A 23,235-nucleotide genomic window follows, 5' to 3' on the forward strand; every position below is an offset into this window, starting at 1 on the left:
ATTAGATTACTATAGTATTTGCTGTAATATCGTAAATATTTTTTTCTTTAAAAAATTGTTTTCTAGCTTTAACAGAGTAAGACTTAAAATTTTTTGAATGTCTTGTGTAATTAAAATATTTAAGCTTAAAAATTAAATACATTATCTGATATGATTATAGAAAATTCAGTACAACATACAGCAGTAAAATCTTACTGATACAGCAGTTACGTTTTTGGTTTAAAAATACAAGTTAGATTATAGTTGGTCTATTCCTTAATATTTTTATTTACATGAATTTCCATGCAAGTTTTACCATAGCGGAGCAAAATGTTACCAAGGAGACAACTGTAAATTTTCACATGATGATCTGACTAAAGAAACAAAGAAACTTTTGGACAAAGTGAGTAATATTTTTATACCTCGATTATTTGTTAAGTCTCTCCATAGATTTGTTTGACTTGAATCATGTTTTGTAAATCATATTTTGTAGAACTCTCCTGAGAAATTAAGGACTTGTTATTTTATGTTTTATTCTATTATATTGTGTTAGAAAAGCAGGAATATTGGGCTAAGAATTAAAAAATCTTTTGCTATTATCACTGTTATGCCATTAAAAAAGCTAATTTTAAAACCAGTCCTTCGTAAATTTTACTTCTCTCAGTTGAGTTTTTGTTCAAGTGTAGTTTACTTATTTTCCAGTTTTATTGGATATAATTGGCATACAGCACTGTAGAAATTTAAGATGTACAGCATAATGATTGACTTCCATACTTCATGAAATGATGACCACAGTAAATTTAATGAGCATCCATCATCTTGTACACATACAAAATTAGAGGAATAAAAAGAGATTTTTTTTCCCTTGTGATGAGAACTCTTAGGATTTACTCTCTTAATGACTTTCACATACAATGTACAGCAGTGTTAATTGTATTTACCATGTTGTACGTGACACCCCTAGTGCTTATTTATCTTATACCTGGAACTTTGTACCTATTTAGTACCTTCATCCAGTTCCTCCTCCAGCCACCTCTGGTAACCTCAGATCTGATCTCTAAAAAAAGTTAATTTACTTTGAGAAATATCCTTTACCTCTTTGAACCTCATATTCTTTATAAAAAATTAGTTAGCTGTCTCTGACCTATTTCAACTTTAATATTGTATTTTTCTGTTAGTAAAACTAGTTTACTCAATTCTTCACTGCTTTAAATGTGAGAAAGAAAGCTTGTTTTGAAATAGAGATCTTTGCTGATTATTTTTAGGTGTTGAACACTGAAGAAGACCCTACAAATGAAGATGAAAGAGAATTAGAAGAACTCAGAAAGCGTGGCATAACTCCCCTCCCCAAACCGCCTCCAGGAGTTGGGCTTCTGCCAACCCCATCAGAGCATTTTCCCTTCTCTGATCCTGAAGATGATTTTCAAACAGATCTCTCTGATGATTTCAAGAAAATTCCATCTCTTTTTGAAATAGTTGTAAAACCTACTGTGGATTTAGCACATAAAATTGGGAAGAAGTAAGTTAAATTTTTTAAAAATGGCAGCATTTTCCACCTGAAAATTCTTAACTAAGAAACTAACTTGTATTCCATGTTAATCAGGTAATTAGATTTAGACAGAGATAAGACATCTGGCAGGCACCTCAGTTGCTGCTTCCCATTTCCTTTTGTCCCTGCCCTCTGTTGCCTGCCAGCAGTGCTTTTCTCTACAGAATCCTTAACACAGCTTCAGAAACCTCTCCACACTGATCCTGAAGGACACTGCTAGGTGCATGGAACTGGCGTTCCTACCATCTTGTTATGGGGCAGCATTGCCATGAATAATATCTACACATAGTGGGTAGTGTGTCTCCAGCATACTTGTTCTTCTAGAGGAGTATTTCCTTGGGCCACTAGAGGAAAACCTCTTGGTAAGCTGCATCCAGGTTTGCAGTTTTTAACAACACTATGCCAGTCCTGCTCCCTCTCCCCCAGGGTCTGTTCACTTGGGCTCTAAGTCCCATTGTTATCTTTTAACCCTAATGCTCAGGAAGCGATGAGATCGTAGCAGATGAGGAGTAAGACATTTACAGCAAAAATCACAATGAATGCGAGCCATTAAAAGTATTTCTATTCAAGTCCAGAAAAGACAAGTATGTTCACTATTTAGCTAAATAAATATTGTAGATCAGATCCTAGTCATTGCAAAAGGAGAACAATATAATAGATGTAAAGATTAGAAATGAAAAGGCAGACTCATTATTTGGTCATTTTCCCTTAATGAACCCAAAGGAGTCAACTAACAAAACTGTTAGAAATCATACAGTTATCCCTCAGTGTCTGAGGGGGACTGGTACCAGGAAATCCATGGACACCAAAATCCACAGATGCCCAAGTCCTTTATATAAATGGGTGAAGTATTTGCATATAACCTTCACACATGCCCCTGTATACTTTAAATCATCTCTAGGTTACTTATAATACCTAATACAATGCAAATGTTATGTAAATAGTTGGAAATACAACATAGATGCTATGTAAGTAATTGCCTGCATGTGGCAAATTCAGGTTTTGCCTTTTGGAACTTTCTGGAATATTTTTCCTGAATATTTTCAATCTGCAGCTGGTCGAATCTGTGGACGCCGAACTGCAGCTATGGAAGGCCACCTATAATCGAATTAGTAAGATGTCTAGAAAGAAGAGCAACATTCACAAATTAAAATCTTTTTTATGCAAGTAATAACCAATTAGAAATTGTAATAAAGTGGTATGTTATAATTCTAATTTTGTTATAAGAAGGTCTGTGTATGCCTAGAAAAAGGATTAGAAGAGAACCAATCAGAAACTTTATCTCTGGGTGGTGGAATTAGAGGTGAATCTTACTTATTTTTGTCCTTTTCTATATTTTTCAAAATATTAATAACTGGTAAGTTTAAGAACAGCTGGTAGTAAGCAGTAATTAAGAAAACTGTGGGCTGAAATGAAGGCAAGACACATATGTTGGTGTTTCCACTTACAGACAATATAGAATAAATTGCTTCTTAAAAATATAGTTTTCTGTTCTGGTACTGTAAAACATTTAACCAATATCTATTTTAAAATGTAACATTCTTGTTTCCCTCTTTTCTTTGAGCTAAGAAATACTACTCTTTTGTCCACAGGCCACCAGCATTTTATAACAGTGCCTCATCACCAGGACCACAATTTCAGGAAAGCAGCCCACATCCTCAACATATCTATAGTTCTGGGTCAAGTCCAGGTCCCGGACCCAATATGTCTCAGGGACACAATAGTCCTGTGATGCACCCAGGCTCCCCTGGACATCATCCATGTCCAATGCCGCAGAGCCCCCCTTTACCGCCTGGTCCACCTGGAATTGTAGGCCCTCACAGTCAAGCGGGAGTACTTGTTCAACCGGAAACACCTTTGACACCACCAAGTATGAGTGGTGCTTACCATTGCCCAGGCTTCCCAGAGCACATGATGAAAGTACCTAGAGAGAATCACTGTTCTCCAGCTTCGTCACACCTGCAAAGCCCTGGTGAGATGCAGCTCAGTACCAACTATGAGTCCCTTCCAAACACGGCTGAGTTTTATGACAGTTACTATTCACAGCATGCTGTGCATAATTTTCAGCCATCCAATAATTCTGGTGGTAAGTTTACCTTTTGAAATAACTCACTTCTAATTTAAAATATTTGGAGTCCTATTTTTCTTTAAAAGCATGAAAAGAATATTTTAAATAACACAAAGTAAAATGTAAAACAAACATTAAAATACAGTTTAAATTTAACCAAATATTTGTAGCAGTAGAACTTTACAGAACTTTAAAAAATACTTATAATTACATAATTTGATTATTAAATGTGATTATTATTATAACTAAACTTTCACAGTGCTACTCTCTAGTGGAGTTTTGTGCTAAATCAGAGTGTGTTTCTTTCCGTGTTACGTGTGTAGATGGGACGTGGCACCATGGAGAATTTGCCCAGCATCAGCCTCCCGTTGTTCAAGACTCACCTAACCACGGGAGTGGGTCTGACAGCGGCGGTAATGTAACATGCCCTGGTGCCCTGCCTGCCCCAGGTCTCCCCCCTGCAGTGCAGAGAGCTCTTTTTGTCAGACTTACTCAGAAATACCAAGAAGATGAAGATCCAGGCAGCACTCAGCCTCAGAGGGCACTAAGCAAAGAAGAAGGTGTGTCAGGTGTTGTGATAGCATTTTACCTGTTTAGATGACTCAGTTCCTGAAATGGTCTTGAATAAGTTAAAATTTGAAAAATGGGTTCCTAAGCACTGTCTCTTCTATTTGTAGTTTATCTCATAGCTCCTGTCTTCTTGGGATTGATTGCAGTTTCCAGTGCCACTGATGCATTAGTAATTAATTGCAAAGGGTTTGATTTGAAGCGATGAAGAGATCTGAAGCTGGAGTGTCAGGCCTGGGCAAGCAGACTTGCTATTAAACCTTTTTTTTTTTTTTTTTTAAGAAGAAAAGAAATAGAACAGGAACAAAATACCTTCCACTTCAGGAATTTTGATTTCTAATCCAAGTTCAAATGATTTAATTATTAGAGGAATTTTTATGGGCATAGGCTGTACACTTCCGGTTCTACTATATTATTAAGGAATATTATTTTTAATATAAAAGGTTATGTGGAGACACTAAGCTTCCCTTGGTATTTTTGATACTGATAAGCATATAGCAATTAGTTGATTGAGTTAAGGGGAGGAAAGTTTAAATCACCTAGTTCTTATGAATTATAAAATTGATGTGTTTGGCCACTCAAACATAAAATGTATGAATAACTGTGTAGAACTAGATAACTCTAGATAGTGACAAGCTACTCTATAAACATTGCTATATTTTCAATGAAGATAACATTAACTCTTCATTTATGTAGCATGACAAGGGAATGAGGGGTTTCTAATAAGCGAATTTCCTGAACAGTTTATATTTACTCCTTTAGGTGCTAATTTTAAGAAATAACCATTTTAATGGTAATCTTTATTTGGTGGGGTAATTGGGTTGGTTTGTTTATTTATTTATTTATTTTAATGGAAGTACTGGCGATTGAACCCAGGACCTCATGCATGTTAAGCACACACTCTACCACTGAGCTATACATCTGCCCCATCCCCTAGTAATCTTTCTTTAAAGTCTTACAAAGCTTTATGTTTTAATAAACAAGAAAATTAAAACTTTTCTAGATGATATAAAATTTATGCTATAATATTATACAATTGGTAATTTTTATGAGGATTGTTTTCCCTGTATACAGAAAACATCCAAACAGCTAGATATTTTTGTGTTTGTGTTCATTTTTACAAATTTTTTTGCCTTTATAAATTTTATCTCTTTTGATAAAAAGCAGATAGAAAGCTTTTAAAACTCATTTTCTGTCTAGTATCTGCTTTCCATTGATCTCTCTCTACTATTCTACTTTCCTTCTGTTATTCTCATTCCAAAAGGAATTTGACTGCTTATAAAATATATTGATATGAAAGTGAAAATAAAATAATATTTTGGATCAAGTACCAAATTCTGTGAGCAGTGACACCCCTATTCAGAAAAATCTAAAATAACTGCAAGAGGTAAAAGTGAATCACAAGTGTACTTCTAAGCTTCCTGGAGAAAGAGAAGAAAGGTCCAGTGTCTGGCTATAAGTAGTTTTTTTAGACATCAAGATACGAGTAAAACTTACTGCCATTGTGACATAGTATTATTATTTTAAACCACATCCCCACCCTAACTACCAATGCTTGTTTTGTAAACAATGTTTTGTTCAAACTAAGTATTTTTTTGTTTATTTTTCATTTAATGCTTGAATGATATATTCACGTAGGTCAAACAGCTAAAATTACAACATAGTATGAAGGGAAAGTTCCCACTTCAGCCCTCATTTGCTCTGTTCCCATTGCTTCCTTAATTATCATTGTTAGCATTTTGGTTTTTTCCCAGATTTTAAAAAATATCTCCCCCTTGTTAAATCCAGAGCTATGAAGTTTAAGAATTGCTTGAATTAAAGAGAGCTGAAACATTTTGTTACTCCTTTCCAAGAGTGTATTTCCTTCTTCTCCCAACCCTATCTTACCACACATTTCTGAGTTCCCTTTGACCAGTTCGAATGAAAGGTCCAGATTTTTCTCTGACTGGAAGGACATTACAGATGTTCCAATACCACATCTCTTTCTTTGTAGAATATAATGACTAAATTGCTAATTGTTATACCACATCTTATCTTGTTCCAACAAGTTGAAACTCTGGCATTTTTTTTTTAACTGAAGTATAGTCAATTTACAGTGCTGTGTTAGTTTCTGGTGTACAGCAAAGTGATTCAGTTATACATACACATGTATTCCTTTTCATTTTCTTTTTCATTATAGGTTATTACAAGGCATTGAATATAGTTCCCTATGCTATCCAGTAGGACCTTGTTTATTTTATATATAGTAGTTAGTATGCAAATCCCAAACTCCCGATTTATCCTTTCCCTCTAAACTGGCATTTCTATGGTGCATTTTCTTGAAGTTAGACTACACTTATTTCAGGAATAGTGTTTTTTAAATCTTAATTAAGGCCATATATGAATGCTTCATTCTTTACAGTCAGTTTTTGTCTGCCTTTAGATGATACTGTTAACTGGTATTCCAGTAGTGAAGAGGAAGAAGGAAGCAGTGTCAAGTCGATACTGAGAACATTACAGAAACAAACAGAAACTTTAAGGAATCAACAACAACCTTCCACAGAACTCAGCACTCCTACTGATCCAAGACTTGCTAAAGAGAAAAGTAAAGGAAACCAAGTTGTTGACCCCAGACTTCGGACTATCTCAAGGCATGACCTTAGAAAATCTTCTGAGTCTACCCCACTGGATCTTAGACTTGCGTGGGATCCCAGAAAATTACGCGGGAATGGAAGTGGTCATGTAGGCTCTTCGGTTGGTGGAGCAAAGTTTGATTTACATCATGGAAACGTTGGCTCTAATGTCAAACACAAAAGAGGAGATGATGATGATGAAGACACAGAAAGAGAACTGAGAGAAAAAGCGTTCTTAATACCTTTGGATTCTTCCCCTGGTGTAATGCTCCAGGATCCAAGGTCACAACTGAGGCAGTTTAGCCACATTAAAATGGATATTATCCTAACCAAACCCAACTTTGCAAAACACATCGTGTGGGCTCCAGAAGACTTACTTCCAGTCCCTTTACCTAAACCTGATCCAGTATCTTCAATCAATTTACCTCTGCCCCCTCTGATAGCTGACCAGAGGCTCAGTAGGTTATGGAATACAAAAAGTGATCTTCATCAAAACACAGTGCCCATTGATTCAAAATTAGCAGCCAAAGCGAAAATTAGCACAACAAGCAGAGAAGGCTACCTAGAGCAACTGGGAGACCTGCATGGTTCAGGAAGTAAATTGGGAGATCCTAGGCTGCAAAAAAATTTTGATCCTAGACTTCACAGACTGCATAATACAGAGTCTCATCAAGCAGTTATGAAGGATTCACATACATCAAAGAGTGCCCCTCATTTAGCCAGATCAAATGCTGGCTCATCCCAGCCCTTAGGGGCAGTCCCTAGCAGCTCTGGTCCCGGTTTGCCTCCATATGCCCCTAAACTCTCCTCTTCAGCTGGCCTTCCCCTGGGAACCCCAAGCTCAGTTCTTAGTGGTATTAGTTTGTATGACCCTAGGGAGCAGGGTTCACCATCTGCATCAGAGCTAGTGATGGAAAATACAGAGAACCAGAGAAAAAGTGGTAGTTTAAAAAGTAGTGACAGAAATGAGCCTTCTCCTGGAGAAGCAGTCCTGCCACAGAAGATCGCTCCAAGTGTGGATGTGACTGTTGAGGGCCCGGCGGACCCACAGGCAGATCCTGTCAGGGGTTCCGGTGTGGTGCAGGTCCCAGCAGTGCACAGTCTTCCCATCCAGGCGTTAACAGGCTTAATCAGACCCCAGTACAGTGACCCGAGGCAGGCGAGGCAGACGGGACAGGTGAGCCCCACCCCAGACGATGACCCCAGTAGAGAAACCGATGACAAGTCTCTGAAAGAGGTTTTTAAAACTTTTGATCCAACTGCTTCACCGTTCTGTTAGCTGTTGTGTAACTCCACAGTTCTTTTCACTCTTGTGACTGTTGCAGTCCTCTGCTGTTTTGTAACTGGTTTACCTCTATAGTTTATTTATTTTTAAATTATAAACACTTTTCAGCTGCTAGTATCAGAACCACATGAAGTTATATCCTCTAAAGCCTGTGGAATTTTATATAATATTTTTATAACTTTAAGAGACTGTAGCAATTGACATAGAAACCTATATATCATGTTAGCTTCAGTAAAAATACTTTTATTGTAAATAAACCATCATGAACTCAACACTCTGCCTGCATATATATATGCCAGTTGTCTTTCATAATCAGTGTTTAGATAAATGATTACCACTTTTATATGGTTGTTAGTTTCAAGCAATATAATGTACATTACTTTTGAGAAACAGTATTTTGACTAGGATCCTCTCTTTGTGAACACAGAATTGATTAATATGTAATGCTAACTGCTAGCTAAACTGTAAAATGAAGTAAAGAAAACATTTTTAATCTCAATTAGAGCAGTTCATTTAGTTAAGGGGCATCACTTTTATTAGTACTGGCAATATTATTTGTGTAAATGAAGCATTTGAATGTCATATCTTTTAAAGGTATTTTACAGTATACTGTATCATAGAAGTTGGAGATACATAAATAGAATGTTTTGCTAAAGTGAAAAATTCCCAATTCCTCTAACATAACTTTTTAAATTTTAATTTTTCACATTAACTAGTTATGAGTTACTGCTGTTATATTATGATGTTTATACATTTCGATTTTTTTGTCTTTAGCAGCATAATTTATATTACTTTTTCAAATTATGTAGCTGCAATAATTGTATTCATCATGACTTTGGCAATTTTTAACAGAGTTTTAAAAGATCCAGTGAGAGCCTTTAATGATTATTGCATTGATAATGTTTTAAATGTCCAGGTTCTATACTTTTTCTTAAATAGCAAGAAAACACAGAGATGGTATAGTCAACTGTATATGGCTACCAATAAAGAATTTCTTTCAGATCTCACCTGACTGGCATTCTATAACAGAGGAGACTGCCTTGTGTTTTAATGTATTTAGTGTCCTCATAGTTTGGAAACCTCCTAAATTGATTAGAAATTGTATTTTTATGAAAAATAATTTGTATTCATTCTCATGTATTTATTGCAGTATATAAATAGTGGCAGCCCTACTTGTTTTATACATGTATTATTTATACCTAAAACCAAGTATTACACTGATATTCATATCTTGAACTGGAGGTATGTGACAGTATTTGCTGGTGACAACTCCAATAAGTCATTTGAAAAGGAGCATTTCATTATAAAGGTAATGCAAGGAGAGGAACTCAGTCCTTGAGAAGTGATTTTAAAAATACACAGCAAAATATTTCTGTGGGAACTAAACCACATAGCATATGGTTTAATACTAATGTGTATTCTTTTTCTTCCCTTCTTCACTTTTTACTTTGTTTGCTCTGATTCCGTGCTTAAATGGGGTGGCAGTTAAGTGAACAAGAATGCGACTTGCCCACCTAAGAAGCTCATTGTGTTCTAAGAGGAGGACAGTTGTTCAAGGGAATGTGAGTTCCTACTATATACACTTCGGTTCCATTGTTGTCTAAAATGGTTCTCAATAATATTTGGGGGGTAAAAAATGCATTTTAAAGCCACTGTAGAAAGTACTTTCTGATTTACTGTCCAAACAAACTTTAGTATTAATAGAAAAGTTAATAAAATGGGTAAAACTAACAGAGAAAATATACATACTTATATTCCTAAAAATAATAATTTATTTATCAGGATAAAAATAGTAAAATTGCTGAATTTTAGTCATTAAATTGAAAATTTTAGCAAATCTTTAATTCATGCTTTTATAATTATTGTAAGTAATGCTGTTTACAATATCATCCAAAAAAATAATTTGGCTTGTTAAGAATCAAAATAGAATCCAAATTTTTTTCCAGATTCTTAACAGAAGATCCTTTTTACTAAGAGAGATTTTAAAAAATTAGTTAAAAACTGAGGTTCCAAAATCATTGATACAAATTATAATGTTCGTTTACTTAGCGTTCTTGAGCCCCCGTTACTTCAGCTAATGTCCTAGAGGCTATTTTGCAAGACAGTTTGAACCAACTTTCAAATTTAACAACATATTTTGTATGAAAATGTTTTATTTATGTTTAATGATTTTTATTTGTGATGCTTTTTAATTGAGATAACTTTAACTTAGGGAATCTTCTGTTATGCCCTATCAACCTGGATTATTTTAATGTTCTTCTTTTTTCCTATTTTCTTACCAAAATTAATAAATAGCCATTTTCTCTAATTTATAAACTCCTCTTTAAGATGAACTGGTGTTTTTAGAATCCATCTAATTTAATTTACACCGTTACATTGAAAAGTGCATTATGTTCCTATTCTTAGAAGCCAAACATATATAGCTGACAGAAATAACTTGTGTGTTTTAGACTCACTGAGGTGTGACTTGACTATTCATACTGGTTTCGAGAGTTTTACACCTGTTCTCTTTGATGTTAAGCAGAGTGGGGTGTATCAGGGCGTTGAATTGGGATACCCAGATGGTCATAATTTAGACTGAGCAGCTCCTTTCCCATGTCTTGTTTAGTTTGCCCACAGCTCCTATCTCTGGGACTTTCCCAGTTAGGACCTCATTCTGAATCTTGACAATTAACCAAATGTTGGAGTGTTTTCAAACTGTGCCTCAGCAAGTAGGTCTGTTTCTGAACAGACCCTCTGTGTTACCCAGCTGAATGCGCCAAACCCCAGAGTTAGGTTGCAGCCAAAGCAGCCTAATCGTGAGATGACATTTGCTTTGATTTCTGTTTGCCTTTGAACTTGCTGTAGGACTTCAGTAGTATTCCCTGCTAGTTGTTCTTACTTTAAGAGTAGAAGAATGGTTGATTAGTGAAAGAATCCTGTATGAGTGCTCGCATAAGTCACTTTGCTGAATTAATCAGAAGAGACAGAAAGAGGAAAGGAGAACTTGTGAGGGCTGAAGGTTTAAAGACATTGAATTAATATTCTTGTTCTGAATTGATTTATAGGTGTTATAGCTCAATGTCTAGTCATCTGTGAAATGGGTGTAATTTTGACTGTTCACAGATTTGATGTAAGGGGTGAATGAATTATTATTTTAAAGTATTTGTAAATATAAAATTGCTTTGTAACTTTCACAGACATAGTCATTACATTCCCACTGGGTTTGCATTTAGTTGTACTGCACAATGATACACACTTAAAACACAGAATTGCCCCAGAAGTTGTTTCAGAGAGTATTAATTTCCTTGAACATTCTGTATCAGTAAGACACAGGACTTTCCTAACTTTAACGCTGTATGGACTTGTAGTGTCCATTCAAGATCTGACCTCTCGCTCATTTTTATCAGGTTGAATATTGATGGAGGGTAAAAATCCTAGTTGCATGCTGTGTTTGCTTAAATCATAGCATGTATGGAATGGGCGATGTGGCCAACTCAGTCACTGTAAGAGTCATTGGCTCTTAGAAACAATAGGGATATTTATTCCCATCTCTTAATACATATTTCTGCAAGCATGTGACATTGAGGTCTTTCTTAGTGACCACTTGCGTGGTAAAGATACCATTTTCCTTTGGTTAATGGCACCTTGAAGTTTGAAAGTTCTTAGGGACCTAGATGTGAGGTCTTGTCCATATCTTTCCATTTGCACGACAGAGTCTCATGGTCCTCTCTCAAATGGGAGATGCTCTCCCCGAGTTCACCCTTCTGGGCTGAGGGCTGCACCTTGGGGCGGGGTGGGGGGAGTCAAGCAGTCCACCGACAGGGCACCTGCAACCTTCGGTAACTGGGCTTTCCTGAATTTCTGAGACAAAGAGTTGTAATTATCTTTTCAGAACTGGTTTGGCAGCACTTGATAATAATATGTTCAAAATTTAGTAGTAGTTAGTAAACCTAATTAGTTTAAGTAAGAGTTAGTTTAGGAAATTTAAGCTTTGACAAAATGTAACCAATCAGGGTCTGAGTGTTTAAGGCTGTTTTCCTCACTTATGTGTTACGATTTAGTGTTTATACGTCTTTTCCCCGAGTAGCTTAATGTGATTTGCAGAACCAGTGTCAGTAGCTACCAGTCACTGTGTTGCTGGGGTTATGTTTTTTGAGTATGTTATTTATCAGCAGTAATCTGCCAGTTGTAACAAAATCCAAATTAACTTGCCTTTCTTGGAAAAGATACAGACCGAAGAAAAAGGACTTTTAAGTTAACATCAATATAACATTTAGAATTTCTAATTTTTAAATAAGAAATATAAAGCACACATTTTAAACTGTCTTTTACACTTTCAGAGGCAGAACCCATATGCGTTGCCCCATTGCAACAAGCCTCGTTTTAGGCACACAGTGGGTGCTTTATTAACGGCTTGTTGATTGCCTCCTAACCTCATCCGTCCATGTGTAGATTTTACAGGTGCCGTCATCTGTTAGCACAGGTGTGGCAGAGCCATTCCACGGTCATATTAGGAGTACAGTTCATAAATTATACTCCATTCAGTAGGCACAGGGCACTAGCCTTCTCTTGTTTTGTCTCCCTTCCCCACCTCCCACCCAAACAATGTGAAGGTAGGGTTATGGCAGCTTTACCTAGGAGTTAAATGTTTCTACAATAATTCACAACTTTTGAGTCCTCCAGACTTACGAGATAACTTTACTATTTCATTGTGGAAGTTTAAATAGACCAGTAATTTGTTCCTATAGATCTATGAAGGATTCTTTCTATAACTAGAAAGAACTACATACCAGAGTCTTGTATTTTTATTTTAAAATAAAATTTCTCTAATTTCCCCCTTCCTGGTCTCATCAAAAATCAACCAAAATTATAAAGATATGCCTACCCTAGTGAATTTCCAATAATGTTTTATCCTAACACCATAAACAATAATTTACCATTTCAAGTCATGAATTGGTTTCTAAATTTGGATCTTGTGTCTTGTCCTTAAACAGCCTTCATTACCCTTTGGAATAGAACAATCATGTGTTACAGTTGGGAAAATCATTGTGGTTGTACAGAAAATCTGTTTCTTCAAACAAGATTGTGAGTTCTTGGAATGTATTTTGTAACTTGATTTATCCTTAATCTCTTTTTTTTAAAACTTAGAATTTATTAGAAAAAAAAATCAACTTTGAATTATCAGGCCCCATACTTCCTGGCTCAGTACTGATTTTAATACCTCTGTGAGGGCATTAAGTTTTAGAGGAATGGTGAAATTTGCATTAGCTAATATTATTTTGTCAGGGGTCTGAAATATAGTTTATTGTAAAGGAATTAAATAGATAGAGGCCCAATTTTTTTAAAAAATTAGCCATGTTGTCCCCAAACTTCCATTATGAGCAAGATCTTGGGGTCTGTTGTCAATGATAGACTGTACATTTTATATGCTTTTTAAATAGTGAAGGTGAAAGATAATTAACTATTCCTTACAGGGGGGAGGTTTTAGCCCACCTCTGTTTTACATGAATTTGCCCTCCCGATGTTTGAGAGAGAAGTCAAATAAGACAGTGTCTTTTCATGAGGTAGAATGGTACTTGTTTTAAAAGTGACAATCAAGAAGTAGTCATTTGTATACTTACTGCCAAAGTTTAAAAATATTTTACATACCTTACCCTAAACCTACTGCTCCCCCACCCAGGATTCAGAAGGGGCTCAGCACAGACCCCGGGTTCCAGGGCCCGGGTCATTTTGTCTTCAGTCTAGGGCTGCTGTGCCTGTGCGTGGGAAAGGGGTAGATGGTACTAGTGTCCGAGGATGGAGTGTGTGTGTGTGTGTGTGTGTGTGTGTGTGTGTGTGTGTGTGTGTTTGGAGGGAGGGGTGCTGTGTTGAGATGCATGGTCGCCCATGTTCTGTGAGATTTACAAGTACCATCAGTGGGCTGAAATCCAGATTAAACCTATTCAGGATGAGGTAGAGTTTTTTCCCCAAACTTCCTCCTGTAATTATTTCAGTTCCCCAAGTTGTGTCTCAAGTGTTGGTGAAATGCTGCCTTGGCTGGTTTACTTGGGAGGGCTTTAGTAGATACCAATTTAGTAAATTAACTAAATTGTTGATCTACTGTCTGTTCAAAAGATACCGTCAAGGGGTGTACTTTGCTGAATTGATAAGTTATTCTACATAAGGACTAACAAATCACTTCATGAAAGCAGGAGTATCTTTTTTTCTTCTCATTTACTAATAACTTTTCCAAGCTGCATTCTGTTGTTGCAAGTTTCTGCAGTTTTTTTCTGTGACACCTTTCTATTGTCTGATTTAAATAAAAATGTTTCTAATGATATCTGTCTGGCAGTGTATTGCTTTGCTTTAATAAATCTTCGATTTAAACATAGAATATCAAGGAGCCGTGTACTCATAAGAGCTTGTAAACGGAACGCCTCCAGGCCTTCCTTGAAAGAAGGTAATAGAAGTAAGCTATCCTTCAGTTTATCTTTAGGGCACAGATGTTGTGCTTCACTTGCCCACAAAGATTGACAGCATTTAAAACCCTATCCTATCTCTTACATTAGCTTAAATTAATTTTCTGTTAATTTTCTCTTAAAATCTGTGAATCTGCTAGCAAATGTGCTGCTTAGAGTTGAGCAAGAACTCTTCAGGATCAAAATAGGATCTCATCACAGGAAAGGCTCTCAGAGAGCAACTGGTCCCACTTCCCTCCAAGATCAGGAGCAACAAAGAAGTGGCTGGCCATGCTTCCCTCAAAGGTCAGGAAACACCATTAAAAGATGTTTTCTGGCTCCTGTTCTAGTGTGTTCAGTGGCCAAGGACACCCTGTCTCAAGTAAGAGAACCCAGTAGATTACTGGATTTAATTATAGAGCAACTCAAGACTGTTGGAAACTTCTTCCTTGAGAGCTAGCGTGGCCTGGTCCTGGCGCACCCTCTCTGAGCAGTGCAACATGGGGCAACTCAGGACTTCACTGAGTACCGCTTTCCTCATGGACAGAATGGGGGTTCATCACTTACATAAGAAAGACTGAGCACTTAGCATGTGCTGTTAGGTGTTGAGTTACAGAGATGGGTAAGATGGACTGCTTTTTAACTGCAAAGTGAGTGAAGTCACAGTGCTTTATGGTGAACATCAAATGATCAAGTACACAAGGATATATTTTAGAAAATTACGAGGAACAAAAAAAGAAGTATAGTGGATATAATGTTGCATAATTCGTTCCAATCAAACCATGCCCCTCTCTAACATCCTCACGGTGGTGGTGGCTCTGCCCCTTTGACTTCATCTTCCACAACGGCACATCTATCTGCCCAGCATTCTGGAGCCCAGAGTGCTTAAGATATGCACAGTAAAACCTCAATACATGCTAGTTTGGTGATGGGCAGTGTACTCGGGTATTAATTAAATATTCACCATGAGATGAACATGCAGTTTACTTTTTTTTACTACAATAAACTGTTGGACCCTCCATCAATAAAATACTCAACAAATATTTTAAATTGATATATAATTGACATGTAACATATGTCAGTTTCATGTGTACAATATAATGATCTGATTTACGTATATATTGCAGAATGGTCACCACAGTAAGTCGAGTTAGCATCCATCATCTCACATAATTACAAATTTTTTATCTAAGCAACTTTCAAATATATTTTTTCAAATATATTAACTAGAGTCACCATGCTGTGTATTACATCCCCAGGACTTATTTATTTTATAACTGGAAGTTTGTACCTTCTGACCCCCTTCACTCATTTTGTGCCCCACCCCTCCCTGCCCTAGCCTGCCTCTGGCAACCACCAATCTGTTCTTTGTATCTGTGAGTTTGGCTTTTTTGTTTTTGTTTTTTAGACTCTACATATAAGTGAGATCATTCAGTATTTGTCTGTCTTTGTCTGACTCATCTGATTCAGCATCATGCCCTCAAGGTCCATCCATGTGGACACAAATAGCAGGATTTCCTTCTTTTTTATGGCTGAGTAATATTACACATCATGCAGATATACTATATGCCACATTTCCTTTATCCATTCATCCATCAGCGGACATTTAGATTGCTTCTCTGTCTGAGCTGTTGCAAATAATGCTGCAATGAACATCAAGGTGCAAATACCTTTTTGAGTTAGTTTTTTTGTTTGTTTGTTTCCTTAAGATAAATACCCAGAACTGGAATTTATGGATCATATGGTAGTTCAATTTTTAATTTTTTGAGGAACCTCCATAGTGTTTTCCATAGCGTCTGCACCAATTTACAATCCCACCAACAGTGCATGAGGGTTCCCTTTTCTCCACATTCTTGCCAACACTTATGTGTTGTCCTTTTGGTAACAGCCATTCTGACAGGTATGAGGTGGTACATCCTTGTGGTTTTGATTTGCATTTGCCTGATGATTAGAGATGTTGAGCATCTATTCATGTGCCTGTTGGCCATTTGTATGTCTTCTTTGGGAAAATGTCTATTCAGGTCCTCTGCCCATGTTTTTAATTGGGTTGGATTTTTTTGATGTTGAGTTGTATGAGCTTTTTGTATATTTGGGGTATTAACTCCTTATCGGATATATCGTTAGTGTGTAAGAAAGGCAGCAGATTTCTGTATATTAATTTTGTGTTCTGCAGCTTTACTGAATTCATGTGTTAGTTCTAATAGTTTTTTTGTTAGTGTCTTTGGGATTTTCTATATAGTATCATGTTATCTACAATGACAGTTTTATCTCTTCCTTTCCAGTCTGAATTCCTTTTATTCCTTTTTCTTGTTTGATTGCTATGGCTAGGACTTCCAATACTATGTTGAATAAAAGTGGTTAGAGTGGGCATCCTTGTCTTGTTTCTGATTACTTAGAGGAAATGTTTTCAGCTTTTCACCTTTGAGTATGATGTTAGCTGTGTGCTTGTCATATGTGGCCTCTATTAGGTTGAGGTATGTTCCCTCTATACCCGTTTTGTTGAGCGTTTTTATGACAAATGGATGTTGAGTTTTGCCAAAAACTTTTTCTGCATTTATTGAGATGATCATACAGCTTTCATTGTTCAATTTGTTATCGTGGTGTATCACATTGATTGATTTGCAGAATCGAACTAATTTTTAAGTGATGAAGCAGATCAGTCATTACAGGGACCTGGGAGGAGACACAGTGGTAGGAGGGAGTGAGGACACTTTGGCGGGTGATGCATGTATTCATTATCTCAGTTGTGATGGTTGAACAGGTGTATGCAAGCAAAATTCATCAAATTATATTCTGCTTTTTAAAAAGTGGAGAGAAATCCTTGTCTGTCTTACTGTAAATCTGAGCCATAGTCCTACTGGACTGTGGGAAGTTCAGTCTCATCCAGTGTCAGCCCCTCCTCCCTAAGGGCTGCACCAGAATCTAAGAGGCTGGCATGGTGTCTCCCAAACAAGCAAGGCTCCCAGCCCCCAGGGCATCCCTGTCCCCAACCATGTCCCCAGTCCCCATCTGCATCCCCTCCTCCAAACTCAGTTCTCCACTCCTGGCCCACGCAGTTCAACCCCTGAGGCAAAGGTCACTGGTCTCCTCACTCTCCTTTTCCTCATTCCTTTACCAAACAGGTTTTGTGAAAGATGGCGAGAACTAAAAAATTCCCACTGACGCCCCAAGACCTTAACTCCCAACTGTTCCTCTCCATCCCAAATTGCTAAACCCAGATTCACCAAATCACAACTCAAGAGTCTTCAGACTCAGAGCTCCTGCATCTTATCCTGAGCTAACAGAGCCTCAGTTTCCCCACACCTTGAGAATTTGAACAGCGCCAAAGTATTCAAGCAAGGTGAACTCTGACTGACTGCCCAATCGAACCCATAAATCTTTCAGTTCTGGCTCCCTAGAGAACAGACTGGGACTGCTCTCACATGACAACATCTTAATAAAGGCTTACACTAATGGGGCTTGAATTTCTCTTCCCCATCCTTTCACAGTCTATATGTGATGTCCTCTTAAGGCCAGAAACCTAAGTATCATTCCCAGGAGGGTATCAGTCTCACCAGGGGCCCAGATGTCCTGTTAACCGTGAATGTTGTCAGGGCAGTTCAGCTCAAGGCTCAGCCCTGGCCACCCTGCCCCAACTCAGCCCACTGTGTTACTCTGTGTCCTCACAGGCTGATTTGGCCTAAAATGCACTCACCATGGGCTGCCAGAGTCTCAGGGTGAGCGCACACATCAACAGAGCGTCTGACTTGGAGAATTCTGCTCAGCTTTCACAAACCCTTCCTGAACCAGGGCCACGAGTGTCGGGGGCCCTTTGGTGTTTGTTTTTCGCAGAACCCAGCTCATCACAGTCCAGGTCTGAGGCTTCTCGAAGTCTGTGCCGTAGCAGTTTTCTCCTCCACTGCATGCAGAAGGCAGCCACTTCCAATTCCTCTGGATCTGGGGAAGGTTGTCTCAAACCCTGGAGGAGAGAAAGGTAATTAAGTACTGAGGGAGGCTGTGCACTCTCCCAGTGTCCGCTGACTGGAGCTTCTAGGGGATTCGTCTGCGTGAGGCTGGGGCTGGTTTTCTGATGTTCTGGCCCTAATGTAAGAGAGAGCAAGCAGAGTACTTGGAGAGGTCCTCTGAACGGGAGCCCACTCATTCTTAAAGGAGAAACACAACAGAGCAAAGGAGAATGTTCTGACAATGTAGTCAATTAAAAAAAATTCTCTAACCCAAATTCTACCTCCTTCTGGACCAACTATCCCTAGGTCTTTGGCCAGTGGCCTCAGCAGAGCCAGGACACTGGTGTACACTGCAAGCACTCAGCCTCACTCCCAGGTTCTCCTGCACTCAGATGGCCTGGGGATTGGGACACGGGGACTGGTCCCACCTTGGGTGGTGCTCCAGGATCAGGGGGAGGCTGCGGCCACGCTGGTGTGCAATGGAAGAGATGCTGATCCACAGGGTCCTGTCCTGAGCCTTCCTCTCAGCCTTCTTTATACTCAAAAGATTCTGGAACTTGTAGCTAAAATACGCATGCTTTTCAAATGCTTTGCATCATGTGTGCCTATTCCATGTACTCTCTGAATGTAACTGGTACAAAGTTTCTCAAAGCTTGAAATGAAAATTCTCATTCTATTTATTTAGCGCCTCCATGCACTTGCCCACTATTCTAGGTCTGTGGCTTCGTGAAGTATATGCTCTAATCAAAGAGCCAGACAAACACATAAAAGCGAGGACAAGAGGCGGACAAGTGTATAACTACAAGGTGTGGTAAGTGCTACTGAGGACTCCTACAAGGTGTGAGAACAGCAGAAACTTGTGTGATTTCATTTGGATACAGTGCGGGTGTTTCATCCCTTCTGAGGAGGTGGAATCCAGGTTTCCATCTAAAAAGATAAGAAGGAACCAGACACGGGACCTTTCGGTAGAAGTGGAGGGGCAGGGACCCATCCCGCGCTGGTAGGACAGCACGTGTGAGGGCCCTGGCCGGGGATTCTTTTAGGCACCCAAATATTTCCCATTTCCTGTCTCCACTAGGGACATAGAAATCAGGTGACAGGTTTGGGAAAGACGTGAAGTGAATTTAATAGCTGAGAAGCAGGGGGAAGGGTATCGCTCAAGTGGTCGGGCACGTGCTTAGCATAAAGAAGGTCCTGGGTTCAATCCTCAGTACCTCTAAAAATAAATAAACCTAATTACGTACCCCCTCTGCCAAAATAAAATAATTAGACAATATAATAAGAAATAAAATATTTTTTTTAAAATCTGAGAAGCAGGTAGAGTTTTCTCACGAATGTCTGTAATTTACCGTGTTCCTCTCACCCTGTGGCCCGGGTCACGGTCCTGTGCGTGTCTACTCTATGCCAACGTCTACTCTGGGGCTCAGCCCTCACCTGGAGACTGGTGGCTTCTGCGGCCCTCACGGTCTTGGAGACAGCACAGAGGAGCTGCTGTGCACCTGCCACCAGGAGCTCGTCAGAGGGCCTGCTTCTTGCCAGGGAGGCCTTCACACTTGGGAGTTGATGGGAGGAAAGCAGTTAACATCACCCCAGGTAAGAGGTGTGACCTCAGATAAACAAATACCAGACGGTTTTACAATGTGAGCCTTTTCCACGAAGCCGGGGGGCCTCTGTGGAGACTCTTCAGAGAAAGAACATCCTAAAGGTATAATGTAACATTTTAATATAAAACTTGTATTTTGATTCTAAGAAAGTATGACTCATATAGTATCTACAAATTAACAAGAAATATAGTTTTAATAAAAATAACTAGAGAGAATAAATGCCCACATCCATATATCATGAAAGGGAGTACGAAATTTTGTGTCGAATTGCATTCAGGACTTAAAGTAGAAGTTCCAATAAAAGATTAGACTGGCTGTTTCCCAGCTGAATTACACACCTCAGTGACACCTGCTTCAAGCTGAGTGTCACTGAATTTAGTGAGACAGGTTGTTTTTCACTGATGAAAATGAAGATGCTGTGACACTGCAGTGACTAACTTTGGTAAAATCTCAGGACGTCCAGATCCCTTGAGGACTGAGAGCTTGGTAAATACACCGGTGTTAATCATGCCTTTTTATTTTCTGTATTTCTGATGCACTGATATCTTTGGACCATCTGACCTTGGAAAGGCTGCCCCTCCCAGGATTAGCCTATTCCTAGAGATAGTAAACCACTTGCCTGCAAGCGCACTTACACGTGCAAACCAACCAATCCAAATCCACACCCCCAACCACCCCCTTTATGGAGCTCTTACACTCTGGGCCACTATTTCCCTGCCCTAATCACCCCCAGGGCCGGGTACCACCCAACTAGAGGTCATCTCTATACTCCAGAACCCAAATTCAAATCAGCCTATCCTAAACCCATTCAGCCTACTTCCCCTGTCTTGACATTTCTTCCCACAAAAACCCCACTAAAGGGTTTGTCCCCTAGCTCCTTCTGCTCTTCCATCCACCCCGGTGCTTCCCTGTGTGGTCCTGCGTGACATGACTCCTCTTTCTGGGGGTCCTAGAGGGGTTTTCCTCCTTGCTTTCCTCCTTCTTCCTTGTCGTTTCCATGTCTGCATGTCCTACCAAACCTGATTTTAAAAAATCCTAAGTACCCTTGCAACAATACCCGTATTTGAAAGGCTAAAATTAGCTGCAGTTCCTGTATATTAAGTAGAAAAAATTGGGTAGCTAATCTTGAGATGATTGTGTGCCTGAAATATTATTTCCTAGAGAACAGGAAACAGGCACATGCATTTGGTTTAAAAAGAATTTATATACCGTGGTCTTGGTGATATTATTTTTATGCCTCACATCATTGATAATAGTCTTAACTACCAAGCTTTCCCATTATATAAGAATATTACTAACAATATTACTGATGAATATGCCACTGCAGGTAATAAGGGACGGGGCTGGAAATGAAACCACCCTATACTTAGATCATAATGTTCTATACTATCAATGTAAAAGCTATTCTATGGGAACAGTTAACAAAAACTGCTCAACTCCAGAGTTTGGGCACGTTAAATGAATTCATCTTAACATACACTCTGTGCTGGCATAGCCTTTCTTAGGCAGGTGACATTTAAAGTACTTTCACTTTGCAATTAATATATTTTTAGAGATAACTGGCTTGTTAGATATGAAGAGTATAAAAACAAATAGGGAGCTAAAGGTGAAAATATAAACATGATTTATAAAGTAGCGATCAGTCACCTGCGTTTGTATATTAACCCCGAAGTGTCGTGAGCCCAGCAGCACGACCGGGGTAAGGGCACGGGGTTGTAGACGGAGGAGGGCCCAGTGATGAAGGGCAGCCTGAGATGTTATTTGATTCTTAAAAATTCCTTATGGTTACTTTACAGTCACACCTACTCAGGAACCAGTTCTCCAAGTTAAATCTTTTTTTCTTTCTTAAGTGTATTATCAAATATATATTTGTGATACAATGATAAATGACAGTAGCTTAAACGTGTTTTTTCGTGCTCTCTAATAATTCTCTATATTTTCAACATTTGACATTCCCCAAATAAATGTTGACTCATGGGGTTTAAAACATTCAAAGGAGTGTACAGATGAAGCAATTACACTCCCCCACTCTAAGCCCTCCCTCTGGGTCTTGAGAAAGCAGAAGACAGCAGTTTCCCCCAAAGCCGTCTCCCACCTGGAGATGATGTGAAGCTGGCTGCTCATTGTTTGAACCTGCTCTACCACACACAGGAGCTCCTGGGAGCATCTTGGTCCACACAGTTCTTAGCAAGGATGTGGATAAGTTTGGCGAAGTTTTGTCCAGAAGTCACAATTTTCCTAGCAGAGGTAATGAGCTGATCTTTGGTCTATACCAAAAGAAACGGAAGAGTTAGAAGCAGGTAACAACGCCCTCACAGGTCTTCCCTGAGACATCGGTGCCAAATTGCAAACGTCCAAAAGTTGCTTGGCACAAATTCTTTCAGCCCCAGGGCGAACGTATTTTAGCTTAGTCTAAAACCAGGATCTCCTGAGCTTCCTCCAAAGGCTTCAAGACCAGCCACTGCTGGGTTAGTACGAAGCTTATTCTCCTGGAAACCACAGAATGAGGTGGTCCAGGCCCATCCATCTGTGGGGGCTGCTGAAGGGAAGGCAGCCCAACCTCCTGGTCTTGAGCTAGACTTCCTCCACAAAAGCTGAGGCCTGCACTGACTCAGACAGAGTTTTCAGCAGGCCCAGGGCAGAAATGAGGCCCCTCAGAAGGGCCAGGTGCGGGGAACATGCAGGCTGGAGGACGTCTTGGCTTGACCAGAGGGGCCTTCAGTTCCATGGAGAGCTTCCCAGAGGGGAACTGATAATTAAGGAGTTGCTGACAGAAGCCACCTCTTAGTTAGCTGATTTGAAATTTTAATCATTCTGGACCTTATTTGTCTTCATTTGAGAAGAGAAATTTGGACAAGATTGGCAGCTTCCTTTTCTTTCCTCTTCTTTCATTTTTTTTTTAAGCAACAGAACTCTTTATTCAAATAAAATCTTCATAATGGTAAATGTGGAGGCGACCAGTACAAGTAAAAGATGGGCTTCCTCAGTGGATGGGGGAACCCAAACCAAAAACTACACCTGCTTGTCTGGGATGAGCAGGTCAGTGGCCCTTCAGCAGGCCACAGGAAAGTAGACACAGGCTGGAAAAGGAAAACCCAGGTGCTGCCACAGGTCCTGCCATTGTAGCCACTGTGTAGACAGGGGGGACCCCTCCTCTCCAGATTTGGTTCAGATGTCAAGATGGATGATGCCGCCACGCATGAACCAA

At 39.0% G+C, this 23,235-nt stretch overlaps 1 protein-coding gene across 2 annotated transcripts in view; it reads left to right on the forward strand.

Annotated features, from left to right (window-relative positions):
* The window catches only part of ZC3H6 (zinc finger CCCH-type containing 6), a 47,379-nt gene extending 38,314 nt beyond the window's left edge, over nucleotides 1-9,065 (forward strand). For both annotated transcript variants that reach the window (XM_010984889.3, XM_064481923.1), the window contains 5 exons: nucleotides 273-382; nucleotides 1,245-1,498; nucleotides 3,121-3,614; nucleotides 3,920-4,156; nucleotides 6,586-9,065. In XM_010984889.3, coding sequence (XP_010983191.3) covers nucleotides 273-382; nucleotides 1,245-1,498; nucleotides 3,121-3,614; nucleotides 3,920-4,156; nucleotides 6,586-8,054 — 2,564 coding nt within the window. In that variant the 3' untranslated portion in view covers nucleotides 8,055-9,065. The remainder of the gene's footprint in view (nucleotides 1-272; nucleotides 383-1,244; nucleotides 1,499-3,120; nucleotides 3,615-3,919; nucleotides 4,157-6,585) is intronic.
* The last annotated feature ends 14,170 nt before the right edge of the window (nucleotides 9,066-23,235 follow it).

The sequence above is a fragment of the Camelus dromedarius genome, chromosome 33 (genome assembly GCF_036321535.1).
Source record: "Camelus dromedarius isolate mCamDro1 chromosome 33, mCamDro1.pat, whole genome shotgun sequence".
NCBI classification, from domain to species: domain Eukaryota; kingdom Metazoa; phylum Chordata; class Mammalia; order Artiodactyla; family Camelidae; genus Camelus; species Camelus dromedarius.